Below are 16,266 nucleotides of genomic sequence, written 5' to 3' on the forward strand. Positions count from 1 at the left end.
GGTTCTCTATTCTGCTCTATTGATATATGTGTCTATCCCACCTCCAATACTATTGTCTTGATTACTGTAGCTATATAGCAAGACTTCATGTTTGTTAGAGTAATGCTTCCCACTTTATTCTTCTTTTACGAGACTGTTTTAGCTATTCTGGGTCCTGTGTCTTTCCATATAAATTTTAGAATAAGTTTGCCTATGTCTACAGAAGAAGTCTCAGTGGCTCAGTGGTTATAATGCTCGGCTGCTAACCAAAAGCTCAGTGGTTAGAACCTACCAGTTACTGCATGTGAGAAAAGGCCTGGCAACCTGCTCCTATAAAGATTACAGCCTCGGAAACGCTATAGGGGCAGTTCTACTCTATCCTCTAGGGTTGCTATGAGTCAGAATCAACTTGACAGCAATGTTGCCATCAAGTCAATTCCAACTCATAGTGACCCCGTAGAACAGAGTAGAACCGGGACGTCTATAGAAGAACTTGTTAGGACTGTAATAGGAGCCTGCTATAATCATATAGATCAATTTGTGCAAAATTGACATCTTTACTAGGTTGAGTCTTCCAATCATGAACATGGTATAAAAAACCATTTATTTAGGTCCTTGATTTCTTTCATCATGATTTTGTAATTTTCAGCATCTAAGTCCTGGATGTGTTTTGTTGGATTTATATCTAAGTATTTCATTTTCTTTGCAGTGATTCTAAGTTGTATTATATTTTTAATTTGTTTTCACATGTTCATTTTTTATGTGTAGAAATATGATTGATTTTTGTGTAGCTCTTATAACCTGCAACCTTGCTGTGCTCACTTATTAGTTCTAGGAGTTATTACGTAGATTTCTTGGAATTTTGTATGTAATCATGTCATCTGCCAGTAGACACAATTTTTTATTCCAATCTGTATGACCTTTCTTCCTTCCTCCCTCCGTTTCTGTCTTCTCTCTCCTTTCCTTCCTCCCTTCCTCCCTCCCTCCCTCCCTCCCCCCCTTCCTTCCTTCCTTCTTTCTTTCTTTCCTTTCACCCTTATTGCAATGGATAGAACTTCCAGCACTATGTTAAAGGAGTGATGAAAGGGGACATTCTTGCCTCATTCCCAATCTTAGAAGGAACGCATTCAGACTTTCACCATAAATTATGTTGTTAGCTGTAGGTTTTTTGTAGATGATCATCAAGTTGAGAGAGTTTTCCTCTATTTCTAGTTTGCAGAGAATTTTTATCATGAACGGACATTGGATTTTGTCACTTGCTCTTTCTGTTATCACGTTTTTCTGCATATCAGACTGATGTGATTATATGATGCTTCTGCCTTAGCCTGTTGATATGGTGAATTTACTGACTGATTTTAGGCGATTTTATTCTCAAACGGGGGAATTAAGTTTTTAAGAATACAGGTAGTCACCAGATTGTGAACATCAGACTTACAACTTGTACTTGCCCTTTAATGTTATGTAAATTTGCCCTCACTTTGAAACAAGTGAACTAACCCCTACACACAACAAATCATTCATCGCAATCATCTTCACTTGGTGCACGTGCAGCTTTTAAATCATTGAAAAGGCTTCAAGCCTTTTCTTGCACTAAAATACCAAAACCGAAACCAAACCCGTTGCCATCAAGTCAATTCCAACTCATGGTGACCTACAAGGTGGCCACAATTTCCTAGTCGGCCTCCAAGCTTAGGAAACTCCCCTCAGCCACTGGTGTGGGCTCCTGGGTCCATTCGCTGGTAGTGCTCTTTTAGTTCTCAATTGCTGAATAACAACTCGGCCCAAAATATAACGGCTTAACCAACAGCCACTTTCTTGTCGGTAGCTCTTTGGGTCAACAGTTGGAGCCGGGCTCAGCTGTGCATTTGCTGGTGGGTGGGCTGGGAGCAGGCTGGTCCCAACAGCCTCCCTCACGTGTCTGGGAGACCTCCGACTCTTCACCTCACGGTCTTTCTCCATGGCTAGTTTGGACTTCCTCACATGGTCCCAAGAAGGTAAAGCGTCCCCAGAACTGAATGTTGTGTCCCGTGGGTCATAGGGCCAGTGCAGATTCAAGAGCCCAGAAAACAGACGACTCCTCATGAGGTAAGGAGCAGCAGAGGGCTGTGCAGGCAGAGATGGGAGAGATCTGCCCATAGGCGCCATGTACCACATTTCCTGGGGCTCTATCCTAAGGATGCCTCTTTGCTCTAGATGATCCCTCCCTTCCTTAGTGGTCTCAACCAAGCCATGGCTTTCGTGAGTCCCAAACATCCCTCCCATGAGCCCCAGGCTTGATATTTCCGCCCAGATCAGTGGTTGTCAGACTTCACTCTGCAGCAGAATTGCATGGAAAGTCTTATTAAGAGCCTGGACTTCCATTCCCCCATGCCCACACCCAAACTGGCACCCACCTCAGTCTTCCCCAGCTGAGTAAACTGGTAAACTGTCCTATCAGTCATCAGTTACACAATTAAGCAAACACAATAAATAAACGAAAGCTGTCTTTGATTCATTCCTCTCTTTCATGACCCACACTGAGACCCTCAGCAAGTCCTGTCAGCACTAACTTTAAAACATATGCTGAATGCACTTACTTCTCTCCACTTCAGATGTTACCACTCTAGTCTTGGATACCATCTGCAGTGGGCTGAAAGGGGGCCCCAGAGCAAGTTTTCCAGAAACTGTTCCAGGAAATGGCTGGCTGTTTCCAACGTTGAGGATGAGAAGTGCCCCTCAGACCTGGCAGCATGAATGGTAATGACATCCAGGGCAACCCTGATCACCTCCAGGGGAGTGGTGGGAAGGGAAGGAAAAGAAGGGGTGGTGGGTGAGGACTGTGGTTCTCGGCATTTGCTGAGCAAGCATTGGAGCAAAACAAAGCCTTCACTCTGTGTGGCAGGCTCAAGACCTGGTTTATTCAGCAACATTACAGGGGGAAATATACTCTTTGGGAGAGGTACAAGGCAAATTCGGATTATCAGAGCTGGGACACTTTATGAAACAGTGTACTGACATGGGAGAGTTACAAGCCCAGCACACCCAGACCCAACAGGAGTCATAACAAGTCACACAAACTTGCCTTCCTGCAGGATCGACAGATAGCATTCCTCATCGAAGTGCATCTCGTAACATTTTAGAGTCTAAGAAACACAGAAGTTGGTATGTGTGTGTGCGTGGGGGGGTATCAATTATTACTTCAATTGGACGATTCTTGAACATGTTAGTGAGCCTATGGGAAATGACCTGGTGAAGAGGAGAGAATAAATCTGTGAGAGAGGAGCTGGGGTACAGAACCAAGCCTAGGAGAAGAGGCAGAATGGGATATGGGACAGGAATGAAGCTGAAGCAGAGAAGAATTCTGGCAGCTAGGATGCTTTATCTGCTGAAAAAACTGCTGAAGGACATAGATATTTCTGAGGCAGGAATAACTGTGCACTTTTGGCCACACCCTTCCTCTAGGACCTTGTACCTCTTTTTGCTCAACTTCCTCCACAAAATGCCCAATCTGTAGGGATGCGTGAATGAGATAATCCAGGTGGAGGCTGAGTATGTGCCTGTCACACAGCGAGCAAGCGAAAGGCAGCCCACTGACCATGGGTCTGGGTGCTCCCAACAGACAGAAGCAATGGCCAGAGCATGACGGAGACAAGCTGCTCCAAGACCACATCCAGGGTGAGACACTGTGACCACACTGAGTCATTGGACACCTTCTCTTCAACATGGTCTTCCTCTGATGGCTCTTGCCTTCCCAAGGACAACTCCAGTTCTAGATAAAATTTAGTAAGATACCACATTGGGCAAATCTGTAGCAAAAAACCTCTTTAAGGTGTTAAAATGCAAAGATGTCATTTTCAGGACCAAGGTGCACCTGACCTAAGCCATGGTATTTTCAATCGCTTCATATGCATATGAAAGCTGGACGATGAAAAAGGAAGACTGAAGAATTGACGCATTTGAATTCTATTGCCAAAAAATATTGAATATACCACGGACTGCCAGAAGAATGAACAAATCTGTCTTGGAGCAAGTACAGTTACAATTCTCCTTAGAAGCTAGGATGTTGAGACTTCATCTCTTTTAGTTTGAACATGCCATCAGGAGAGACCAGTTCATGGTTGGTGAAGTAGAGGTTCAGTGAAAAAGAAGGAAACCCTCCATGACACGAGCTGACACAGTGGCTGCAATAACGGGCTCAAACATCGCAACAATTGCGAGGATGGTGCTGAATCAGGTAACGTTTCTTTTTGTTACACAGAGGGTCGCTATGAGATGGAGCTGAATTGATGGCACCTAACATTTTAACAAGATACTCAGTCACTGAACTGCCCAGACCCTCACAGCATCCATCCTGCACTGGCCCCGCTTCCCTGGCCGCAGCTCAGAACCGGCCAGCACCAGCCCTCGCCAGCTTTGCCTCAGGCTGCCTTCTGCTCTGCTCTCTCTTAACGGGTGTGCTACTTGTGGCCTTTGGGCAGTGTGCATCCATGGTGGGAAATGACGAATTGTTGGCCTTGATTATTTCCCTTTAGTAAAATCTCATCATGCAATATTCTTATTAGTGTTCACGTTACCATTGTACCTAGAGATGGGTAAGCAGTGTCCTGAAAAGCACTACAAATATACTTCTCCTATCCTGGAGTCCTGGAATCCCTGGTGGTGTAGTGGTGAAGTGCTACAGCTGCTAACCAAAGGGTCAGCAGTTTGGATCTGCCAGGCGCTCCTTGGAAACTCTATGGGGCAGTTCCACTCTGTCCTATAGGGTTGCTATGAGTCGGAATCAACTCGACAGCACTGGGTTTGGTTTGGTTTGGATCCTGGAGTCTAGCCGGCCCTGTCTACTCCCCCACCTCAGCCCCCCGCCAGACCATCTTGGGTCTTCTCCTTCTCCTCTTCCTCTCCCTTCCCCTTCTTTTCCATATTCATTTATTAGGTTCAGATTCTTATTTTTAGGTGAAATTCACATAACATAAAAGTAATCATTTTAAAATGAACCATCAGTGGCACGTAGTAAATTCACAATATTGTGTAGCCAACACCTCTATCTAGTTCCAAAACATTTTTATCATCCAAAAAGGAAACTCCGTACCCATTAGGCAGTCACTCTCCATGCCCTCCCGACCCCAGAACCTGGCATCCACTAGTCTGCAACCTGTCTATGGATGTGCCTATTCTAGATAACTCATATAAGTGGAATTATACAACATGTGACCTTTCGTGTATGGCTTTTTTCACCCAGTATCATGGTTTCAAGGTTCACCCATGCTGTAGCATAGATCAGAACTTCATCCGTTTTCATGGCTGAGTAACACGCCATTGTGTAGAGACCAGATTTTATTTACCCACCGTTCGTTGGTGGACACTGGGTTGTTTCCACTTTTTGTCTATTGTGAATAGCGCTGCTGTGAACACTGGTATACAAGTATCTGTTTAAGACCCTGCTTTCAAGTCTTTTGGGTATATACCTAAGAGTGATATTACTGGGTCATATGGTGTTTTCTTCCTTATACATGAGTCTGGTAGACTTTCTCTTGAAGAGGCAGGCACCTCTAGGTAATTATCTCACTTCTGAACCTGATACCCCCTAACTGATGATCAGATCTTAGACCATAGCCATCCAATGGAGATTTCTGCCATGATGGTCGTGTTCTGTATCTATGCTGTGTAGTACGGTAGCCACTGGCCATGTGTGACTCCAGCAACCGAGAAACTACATTTTAAATTGTATTTAATTTTAATTAAATTAAAATTAAGTCGCCACATGTGGTTTTGGACAAGTCAGCCTTAGCGATGACACAAACAAAGTTCCTACCACTGAAGGGAGTTCCCACCACTCTGCCTCCCTATTAACGCATCACCTGAGGAATTAAAATAAAATTCTGGAAATCTAGAACACCTAAGCCCCATTCCCTTGCTGAGGGGGTACATTTTTCTTAAATCTGTGAAGGGTTTGAAGATACACAAAGACTAATAAAGACAAGTTTAAGCTGGAATTGGAGGCTGTTATTGCAAACATAACCGATTAATGCCCAGAAAGGTTATATAATCTTTTGGACAGCCCCTTGCAATATTTTTTTACTGAAATGTTGCCTACTTGACAATGTTTGTCAAACTCTCTACATACACAGCCCGCGAAGGTTGTGTTGTTTGAATCCACACTGTTAGAGCAATGGCTTATCAATTTTTGGTGCAAAGTTTTGTAGAGTTGGGATATTTTATACAGATGAGCAGATTTGTGGTTAGCTCCAGATGGTGTCTAGGCCCTGGTTTGGATAGACCTAAATTTAGTAGAATAAATTATGTATGTATATGTATGCATGAGATGTATTATATAATATCCCCAAATCATTTAACAAACCACATTTACCGTTATAATAAAAAAATTAATCGAAAATGTGCAAACAACTGAGACATCCGTTGACAGATGGTTGGATAAACAAAATGCGGTATTCAACCATTAAAAAAAAAAAAGAGAGACCTGATGCATGCCACAACATGGGTGAACCTTTAAAACGTTATGCTGAGGGACGTCAGTTACAAAAGGGCAAATACTGTATAATCTCACTTACATGAAATAAATATATACAAACCTAAATTATTGGTGGTTGGCATGGGTGGTAGGGAGGAGGAAAAGGGGAGTTTTTTGCTTTGGAGGCATTGAGTTTATACCAACGACGGTGGAATTGGAAAGGGGCATCAAGAAAGGTTGCACAACTTGAAGAATGCAGTCACAGAGTTTCTATACGTGTAGAAATTGTGGAATCGGTGTATGCTTTGTTGTGTATATTTTCACAATTTTAAAAAATTAATGAAAACAGCAACGGTGACAACAACAGCCGTAACTGAATCACTTTGTGCCAGGAATTTTTTTAAGGGATTATCTTTGCTTAGCTCATTCTCCCTCTAGTACCCTTTAAGGTGTGTGTTATTAATGTCCCCACTTAACTGTGGGTTTTTCCAGGAGCCTCTCTGTGCCTCTCCAATACTTCTTCATAGAAGAACGTGGAGTTCATGAGCAGTCATCTTTATAAAAACCCACACACATTAATCTGGTTCTAACAATATTAGATGTAAATTCAGCAAATTCACAAATCTAGTTTTTATCATATCCATTTATTCTCTAAAACCAGTACATTTTAGCAATCGATTCAAACGGGACTTTCGAAGAATGTTTGACCAACCTATACTAAATAAGTTTTTTTAAATAATTGTCCCATTTGCTATTAAATTCCCTTTAAATGTTGACACCCTTCAAAATTAAATGGTTAATTTTTTTTTTTTTTTTTAATATTAAAAGTGCCCCTAGCAAATGTACCGTTCCCCAAGACCTTAGAACCAGTAAATTAACTCTGGTTCTCAGGTTCTCTTAAAACTTGGCAACTTCAACTCATTCAAGCACTCAATTCTAAATCGAAATTACAAGGCTTATTAAAATCTCAAATGACAAGTTATTTTTAAGACCGAATGTACTTGGTTAGCTCTGTAGAATAATCCCTATTTTACGGCCACTTCAGAGCCTTTGCCCAGTCAAAACCATTTCTCCACGGTTATTAGGCGATTACCGTTTAAAGTAGGCGAGATTACATTCCCATGAGGTTTATGGCCTGTGATACAAGAGTAAGAAGTGGCAACATTTTGGACCACCATTTCCCTGCCACGAAGGAACGGGAAGAGACTTTAGATTCTAAGTAGCCGTTCAGGTCCCACGTTCCCGTTTCAGCCCTTAGAGACCATTGACGCGCTCGTTAACGCATTTAAATGACTCCAGCCCCCAGCAAATAAAAGACAGTATACCCAGCGCGCTCTTTCCTTGAACCGGTGGGTGGCTCTGAAAAGAGCCTTTGATTTCAAGAAGGACTTGTCCGGAACAGTAGGGCCGTTCTGCCTCTCCCAGGCCTCACTTGCCCTTGGCCTTGTGGTGGCTCTCGGTCTTCTTGGGCAGCAGCACGGCCTGGATGTTGGGCAGGACGCCGCCCTGCGCGATGGTCACGCGGCCCAGCAGCTTGTTGAGCTCCTCGTCGTTGCGGATGGCCAGCTGCAGGTGGCGCGGGATGATGCGCGTCTTCTTGTTGTCGCGGGCCGCGTTGCCCGCCAGCTCCAGGATCTCGGCCGTCAGGTACTCGAGCACGGCCGCCAGGTACACCGGCGCGCCGGCCCCGACGCGCTCCGAGTAGTTGCCCTTGCGGAGCAGGCGGTGCACGCGGCCCACCGGGAACTGCAGCCCCGCGCGGGACGAGCGCGACTTGGCTTTTGAGCGCGCCTTACCGCCCTGTTTCCCACGGCCAGACATCGCGTATTCACGAACACAAGAAACTCGGAAACGGAAAGCAGCACTCAAAATAACACTGTTGTGAAGGCCAATGAGCCGTTATATATGGTCCGGAGGTAGGCTAAAAGGCAGCATTCGATTGGATCGCTAGTGAAGCCAATCATAAAAGAAACCGGGCATCCCCTAATTTGCATATGCCTTCCCCAGTGGTGACGTTATGCTACGCTTTGTCCTATCAGATATTAGGAACTCTTAATGCTTCATTTGAATACAAGACGTACAAATAGACTCCGTCGTACTTCTTCAGTTTTTTTTGTTTGGAGAGACCAGCCATCATGCCTGATCCGTCCAAATCAGCTCCTGCGCCCAAGAAAGGTTCTAAGAAGGCAGTTACCAAAGCCCAGAAGAAAGACGGCAAGAAGCGCAAACGCAGTCGTAAAGAGAGCTATTCCATTTACGTGTACAAGGTGCTGAAGCAGGTGCACCCGGACACCGGCATCTCGTCCAAGGCCATGGGCATCATGAACTCCTTCGTCAACGACATCTTCGAGCGCATCGCCAGCGAGGCCTCCCGCCTGGCGCACTACAACAAGCGCTCCACCATCACCTCCCGGGAGGTGCAGACGGCTGTGCGCCTGCTGCTGCCCGGGGAGCTGGCCAAGCACGCCGTGTCCGAGGGCACCAAGGCCGTCACCAAGTACACCAGCTCCAAGTGAGGCGCTTCTACCGCAGCCGCGCAACAGAACCCAAAGGCTCTTTTCAGAGCCACCCACATGATCGAGAAAGGGTTTCGAACACGTTAAAGGTTTTTTTTTTTTTTTTTCTTTTTTTTTTTTTTGCGTAATTCCCTGCTACGTTTGTATGCCCTAGTGATTCGTTGGTTAGTCTGAGTGCAGCCGGGAGATCGGGGAGAGAATATCAATGTAGAATTGCTCTTTACGGACATAAGGGGCTGAACCCTTTGTGGAGCAAAATACTTGTAATGTTGGTGGGAGGTGGTCAAAGGTTAACTGTATCCACTCTTTTCTCCACCCAAAGTTATTAAAAACGCACCACTAGGCTAAAGTAGGAGCTTTTGGATTCCTATGTTCTTTGGCAGCTTGAGCGTGTTGCCCGGGCACTTGAGCGCGTGGACCCGGTCTAAGGCCGTGACAGTCTGCCGGTGGCTTTCTCCGTGTGGCGACGGGGCGCGGTTACCTCTCCAGGAAGACCTTGTGCCACCCGCGCGCCTGAGGCCGGACAAGCAGTGGACGCGGGTCTTGGTGATGCCCTGAGTAGTGTCGCACTCCTCCGGCAGCAGCTCCAAGCACTGCGCGCTAGCCTGGATCAGACATCTTTATTCTCAAGCAGTTAAAATCCGCTGTGGCAGGATTTGTTTGAAATGCTGTGAAAACGCAACGCCGCCCTTCGGCCCCTGTGCTGTGGGAGCCAAATGTGATAGGAAGCTGATCTCCGTTGTGGGTAGATTTAACCCGTTTATTTATGTTGCGAAGAGAGGTGTCAAATGATTTTAAAATCCATTGAAGACATAAATCATTCCTTTTCCGAATAAATGCGGCTCCCTCCTGCCTCCCGCCTTCAGCCACGCAGTTATTTCACATGAGCCTTGTTGTTGGCCGCCATCCGGTCGCCCCGGTTCACGGCGACCCCATGCACAGCAGAATTGAACCGTTGTGATTCAAAAGGTTTTCACTGGCTGGTTTTTGGAAGTAGATCGCTAGGCCTTTTTTCCATGTCAAGCATTAGTAAAGCTGAATTCAATAAACGTTTATTTCTCTTTTCTTTCTGAATTCATGGCATTTATTTTGAGAGTCATCTGGGTTCAGTAAAGGCAGTTGGCATGAAGAGTCCTCACCCAGAAAAGAGCACTGCTTACCTTTTTCTTCGGTTGGCTTATTTGTTAAAAAAAAAAAAGAGGGGGGGTTCCTAATAGTTATTTTGAGAATTTATTATTGAAAATTAGTGTAACCATCTTAGGTAAGGAATAGACCTCCGATTAAAAAATTAATAAATAAAGATCACTTTTAGCAAGCCATCTCACCAAAGAAATGCAGTCCCTTGCCCAGGCTGGGGCTGCTGGGGCTGCAGGGGCAAGCGTGGGCAGAGCTCGGGGAGAAGAGCCTGTGTCAGAAACGCCACAACAGGAGCAGCCTCTGGAACCCTGGCAGCAATGCCCCCCGCCCCTTTTTTTCTTGCGTGGATCCTTTCTAAAACAATTTTTGAAAACCTCACACGTTTTAAAGTTGGTATCTAAAATATTTTTTATCGTTAATAACTGCAAGGATGTAAATTCCAACATATTGTAAAAGTAGACTTTTAAAAAACTACAACGTCACATCAATCTTTTAAAGGTATCCATTGGAATATCATTTTAATACCACCATCAATTTATAAGGTACATGCTCAAAGTCAGACAGTGAGAAATTTTAGATCATTCTTTTTTCCCCCAGAATTCAAATTTCCACTCCACTTCTGCCTTAGAATTTTATCCTCAAGTACTATATATATTTAAATGTTTAACAGTGTCTTACTTATTTCTCTTCTCTACCAAAAGCATGTAAATTGGAATTTAAAAGTACTTCTAGTTTTTTTACTAGGTTGCCAAAAGTCTCTCAGTGCTTAAGAAAATCAACTGGGTAGTTCACAGCTGTTAAAACATGAACTGTTGTTAATTAGCAAATAAAAATTGAATGATGCCTGCCTATTTTAATGAGATAGGTGGTGATTTCTTTCTCTCTTCCCTGTTTCTTCCCTTCTGCCTCTGTTAGTTCATGTGTCTGTAGGCATATATACTCTTATTATGGTTTCAGTGGCAGCAATGTACATCACCATTTCCATTCCTTTGTTCTCTTTTATAGATAAATGTTCTGGAAAACAAACATTTACAAAAATAAATATCCCTCATTGCTGTTGAGTTGATTCCAACTCACAGCAACTCTGTAGGACAGTAGAACTGCTCTATACAGTTTCCAAGGAGCAGCTGGTGGATTTGAGCTGGCAACCTTTTGGTTAGCAGCCAAACTCTTAACCACTGCACCACCAGGGCTCCAAAATGAGTATGAACCCAAAAACCAAACCCACTGCCGTCGAGTCAATTCCAACTCATAGCGACCCTATAGGAAAGAGTAGAATTGTCCCCACAGAGTTTCCAAGGAGCATCTGGTGGATTCAAACTGCTGACCTTTTGGTCAGCAGCCGTAGCACTTAACCACTATGCCACCAGGGTTTCCAAAAATAAGTATATATAGGAGTGAAAATTTTGCTATAGCCATTTTACTTAGTTCTTGCCTTTCCAGTTATAATCTGCAAGTCAAGTAGTCATCAATCATCAAATACAAGTGGAACCTGTCAACACACTTAATCCTCTCAAGAAACAGACTATTTGTATGTAAAACCAAAAAAACCAGTTCCCTTCGTTTGTGAAACAGGTGCCCCCTAACTGGGACTTCCAAGCCCTTACCCTCCAGTCAAAGTAGATTGAGAGTAACCATCTCAAATAAGCATCTGTAGTCACAGGAAACTAGTCTCACAGATCCATGTGGTTCTCCCTTAATGAGTTTAAGAAATTGGTGTAATAAACTGAAACTCCCATCCCCTGAAAAAAGAGTGTGATAAGTTTTGTAGTGAATGGGCAGCGAATTTTGAAAGGACAGTAGTGTTTAGTACCAAAATTAAAATCAATGAGCAACACGAACGTGCTATCATAATTTCTAAATAATTCTAGAAAAATAAATTTTGTCGTGGATAATGCAAAACATCAATCTCCCAATCTTTTTGAATCATCTGGAACACCCAATCAGCTTGAAGTAGTATCAGATGGCCTCTAGTTGTTGAGCAGTCCTGCAGCGACCACGACTACGCTTGCTCCGGCCACCAGCAGCCCCAGGTGCAGAACCGGCCCTTTTGCCTAGGACAAAATTTGTTAAAGGAGAGGCAAAGAAAGCAAAACAGGGGTCTCTGCTATTGAAATTTTATAATCGAGAAGATTGAGAAAAATTGCACCCAGCATTGATGCCCATGACTGTATTGTTACAGCAGAGAAAGACAGATGCTACTTAGAGTTGAAGGTTAGGTGAAGTCAGCTCACAGCAAATATTTGACAATAAAAAACCAGGAATCAAAATAATGGAAGCATTCCCTGAGTCTGAAATAATTAAGCTAATTGCTTCAACTAAGGGTGGTGGTTGTTGAGTCGATGTCGACTCTTGGCGACCCCATGTGTGCAGAGTAGAACTGCTCCTTAAGGCTTTTCAGGTCTGTGACTTTTGGGAAGCACATCACCTGGCCTGTCTTCTGAGGCACCTGTGGGAGGGTTTGAAGCACCAACTTCACGGCTAGCAGTTGAGTGCTCAACCATTTGCACCACCCAGGTACTCCCAAACTAAGGTTGGGGAAGGAATTTAAGGGATTTTGCCTGCATACAAATTGAAATGCATTTAAGAGACTCTGCCCCCTCCCCCCATCTCTGCTAGATATTTTAAATCAAATTTGCTAGTTATTATGCAATAAACCAAGGATTTTGGAGGAAAAAAACTGTTCACTTAGGAGGAAGCCACAAACCCAAGAAAACGAATTTACGATACAAAGCAGTAAAAGATTACATGTTAAAAAGTGTATCCATCCCTGGAGGTAGCATGTCAGGCATTGGGCAGGAGTTAGACGTTAATTGTTCTTCACCAGTAATTTAGCTGGAGAGTCTAATCCAAACTTCACATTTCACCTCTAGGAGAATGGACTGCTCTGAGGGACCAGCCTTTTGAGAAATTTTTTAGAGCAAGGAAAGCCCAGGCCTCAGCCAGACCTGCATGCCTTATTTGTTAGTAAATCTGTCATCCAGGGAGGATTGTTATTTATTTAGCATCTGATTTTTACTGGGGAGGAAGAAAAAGATGCTACATTTTTCTTTACTACAAGGGATCTTTCCCCGTTTACTATACTTATGTTTAAAAATATAAACTCTCTGAATCTCCTAATTTGGGAGGATTTTAGGTGAGTGGTGAGGGGTGGAGATCAGGAACCCTGCACCCCGCCACTTGATTTTTCAAAGTGGAATGCAGAGTGCTCATAAGGAGCTGCGTAAGCTCAACGCTGCAGAAGCGTTTAGCTTTTGGCTAGAAAATCACCGCATCTAGTCGTGGCAAAGGCGGGAGGAAGCTAAGTAATGACAGCCCCAAGCGCCACCTTCAGGGCTTCGTGACAACACCCAGAGTATCACCAAGCTCCAACCAGTGCACCTCAGGCCTCGCTTACAAGGAGCCACGAAGGGATGCAGGGTCGGGGAGAATGGCACAAGGTCGTCCTGTAAGTGATCCCGCTGGGGATCCACACGGAGCGTGCCTTGCGCAAATGGTCACAGCCCTGGGACTAAAGCTAAACCAGCAAGCTTCATGGAATGTTAGTTGAAGAAATGTCATTAAGAACAGGAGCCTAGCTTTATTTCAAGACTTGTGTCCCATTGCTCACCCCAGGTGCTTCATAATCCCAACTGAATTAATGTCACCACCAAACTGGTTTGTAAGCTCCTTTGTGAGCATGGGGGTGGCTCTGAAAAGAGCCTTTGGGTTCTGTTGCGCGGCTGCGGTGGAAGCGCCTCACTTGGAGCTGGTGTACTTGGTGACGGCCTTGGTGCCCTCGGACACGGCGTGCTTGGCCAGCTCCCCGGGCAGCAGCAGGCGCACAGCCGTCTGCACCTCCCGGGAGGTGATGGTGGAGCGCTTGTTGTAGTGCGCCAGGCGGGAGGCCTCGCTGGCGATGCGCTCGAAGATGTCGTTGACGAAGGAGTTCATGATGCCCATGGCCTTGGACGAGATGCCGGTGTCCGGGTGCACCTGCTTCAGCACCTTGTACACGTAAATGGAGTAGCTCTCCTTACGGCCGCGCTTGCGCTTCTTGCCGTCTTTCTTCTGAACCTTGGTGATGGCCTTTTTGGAGCCTTTCTTAGGGGCGGGAGCCGACCGAGAAGGATCTGGCATGTTGACACAGTGTCCGAATAGAAACAAATGGAATTGCGGACAGAGCAGGTCTATTTGTCATTTTTATATTCAAATGAAGGCTTCCATGTTTCTAGAATCTGATTGGATAACATGCCTCATACTGTGGTAAACAGGAAGAATTTATGTAAATAGAGATGCCGACTCTGCTTTCTTATTGGATGACAGGCCGGCAGACACTTCAACCAATCAAAAAGCACCTCTACCGGGCTGGCAGCACTCTGGGAATCTTTGTTTAGGAGCCTTTGTTTTAATGTGAGAGAAGATCTCTATTACCATACCTGGACGTGGCAAAAAAGGAAATAGAAATAGATTTTTAAGGCCAAGTCTGGATCTTCTCTTGATATGTGTCGACTAATTTTTTTACAGTGGGAAAAATTTTTTTTTTCTGAGGCCGAGATCTAGAGAGGGGAAGCTGGTGTTTATAAAAATGGTAATGGCTGAGAAATAGGAGACAGATTGAAACTACTGTAACCAGTTATTTTCCATCAATTTTTAAACACCCTCCCCAAATTATTTTCGAGTTCAAGAGTAAATTCTAGCAGTTCGTTAGGAAACACAGAAAATAAATGTGAAAATATAGTGAGGTAATTGCACTGGAAACGAACAGGGCAAACTTTCAACAGAGGAGAAGGAATTGCATGGATTTCAAATGAAAGGCGAGTCCTTCATATTGTTATTATTATTAATGCTAAGTAACCCCTCAAGTGTTTAAGTGCTTGGTATGTATGATCTCCTTTATTCTCCTAATATCTCCATAACCGAAAAACAAACACTGACCCTCTAGGACAGAGTGGACCTGCCCCCAGGATTTCCAAGGAGTGGCTGGTGGATTTAAACTCCTGACCTTTGGGTTAGCAGCTGAGCCCTTAAGCACCACATTATCAGGGCTCCAAGAGATAGGTGCTGCTCTAGAACACAGGCTTATGGGAGTCACCAGTTGCCGTGTCCCCTCTCAAACACAAAACACCAAGCAAGCAAACAACAAACAAACGCCATTGCCGCCCAGTCAATTCCAACTCATAGCCAACACAAGCTTACATATTATATATATTCACGGCCAGATTAGAAGCATAAGGTGCTCTGAATTCAAATGCCTCGCTGTATCAGCATCGGTATCGCCTGGGGAGCTCATTGGAAATGCAGAATCTGGGTGACCTCTGGCAAGTAATTTACTTTGTCTCAGCCTTCATTTTTCTCATCGGTAAAATGAGGGTCTCACTGCCTATCCGATAGGATTGCTGTGAGTTAATGTGTGTGAACCAGTTGGCAGGGTGCCCAGTGTACACTTAGTGCTTAATGTCTCTTGGCTCCCTTTCTTCCTTTCCTTCACAGAATTGACTCAGCCACAAGCAGCTGGCGCCCCCTCTGCCAAGCACCCTCTATGCCCTGGGCACCTCCATCAAATAAATATGTAGAAAGACCCTTTCACTCTCCCACTAAAGACTGACTAAACTTTAAGAAATGTTTGCCTTACTTCTGAATCTCTAGGTTGGAACACAGTGCTTGACACATATCAGGGGTCCCATAAATGTTCGTTGAATGTGTACTAAGGGAATGTCCTATGCTTTCAAGTATGTACTCTGAGATCAATCTGGTATCATCAGAAGACCCTCAGGATATACTCAACGTTAAGTATTTTATCTGTTTACTTTTACAATATGTAACTGATATAACGACCGTTTCTATAGTGCTCATTGTGAGCTAGGTAACCACTGAATTCACGGTATGCACTATTAATAACACTATTTTAGAGATGAGTAAGGCAGGGCTGAAGAAAACAACCCAAATGTCCCACATGAAACAGCTAGTGAGCTTAGAAGCTGGCACTGGAAGCCAGTAGTATAAAAACTTATACATATATATACATATATTTACTTTTTGGATATGAATTTCATTTTAAAGTGGGAATAATATTTATAATGTGGTGAGGAGAAAAAAGCTAGCAAAATGCAGTGCATCGTTCAATTTTTAAGTTTTGGGGGGGGACTGTGGGAAACCATTTTCGAAATTTCTAGTGCCGTAGAATGAAATTGCACTCCATTCTGT

The 16,266-nt window shown here is 44.2% G+C and overlaps 3 protein-coding genes across 3 annotated transcripts; 1 reads left to right on the plus strand and 2 right to left on the minus strand.

The window, feature by feature from the left end:
• Positions 1–6,485: 6,485 nt before the first annotated feature.
• Positions 6,486–8,286, minus strand: LOC126070696 (histone H2A type 3). The gene has a single exon (XM_049875133.1). The coding sequence runs from the start codon at positions 8,246–8,248 to the stop codon at positions 7,856–7,858; it is 393 nt and encodes a 130-aa protein (XP_049731090.1). The 5' UTR covers positions 8,249–8,286; the 3' UTR covers positions 6,486–7,855.
• A 235-nt stretch (positions 8,287–8,521) lies between these two features.
• On the plus strand, positions 8,522–9,997 carry LOC126070697 (histone H2B type 3-B). Its single transcript, XM_049875134.1, has one exon. It carries the CDS (start codon positions 8,563–8,565, stop codon positions 8,941–8,943), a length of 381 nt encoding a protein of 126 aa, XP_049731091.1. The 5' UTR covers positions 8,522–8,562; the 3' UTR covers positions 8,944–9,997.
• A 3,744-nt stretch (positions 9,998–13,741) lies between these two features.
• LOC126070698 (histone H2B type 3-B-like) lies at positions 13,742–14,205 on the minus strand. Its single transcript, XM_049875135.1, has one exon. The coding sequence runs from the start codon at positions 14,197–14,199 to the stop codon at positions 13,819–13,821; it is 381 nt and encodes a 126-aa protein (XP_049731092.1). The 5' UTR covers positions 14,200–14,205; the 3' UTR covers positions 13,742–13,818.
• Between the last annotated feature and the right edge of the window lie 2,061 nt (positions 14,206–16,266).

The sequence above is a fragment of the Elephas maximus genome, chromosome 2 (genome assembly GCF_024166365.1).
Source record: "Elephas maximus indicus isolate mEleMax1 chromosome 2, mEleMax1 primary haplotype, whole genome shotgun sequence".
Taxonomy (NCBI): Eukaryota; Metazoa; Chordata; class Mammalia; order Proboscidea; family Elephantidae; genus Elephas; species Elephas maximus.

Bases quoted from the DNA above. Each gene is read 5' to 3' on its own strand.
- LOC126070696 (XM_049875133.1), bottom strand. From the start codon at position 8,248: ATGTCTGGCCGTGGGAAACAGGGCGGTAAGGCGCGCTCAAAAGCCAAG.
- LOC126070697 (XM_049875134.1), top strand. From the start codon at position 8,563: ATGCCTGATCCGTCCAAATCAGCTCCTGCGCCCAAGAAAGGTTCTAAG.
- LOC126070698 (XM_049875135.1), bottom strand. From the start codon at position 14,199: ATGCCAGATCCTTCTCGGTCGGCTCCCGCCCCTAAGAAAGGCTCCAAA.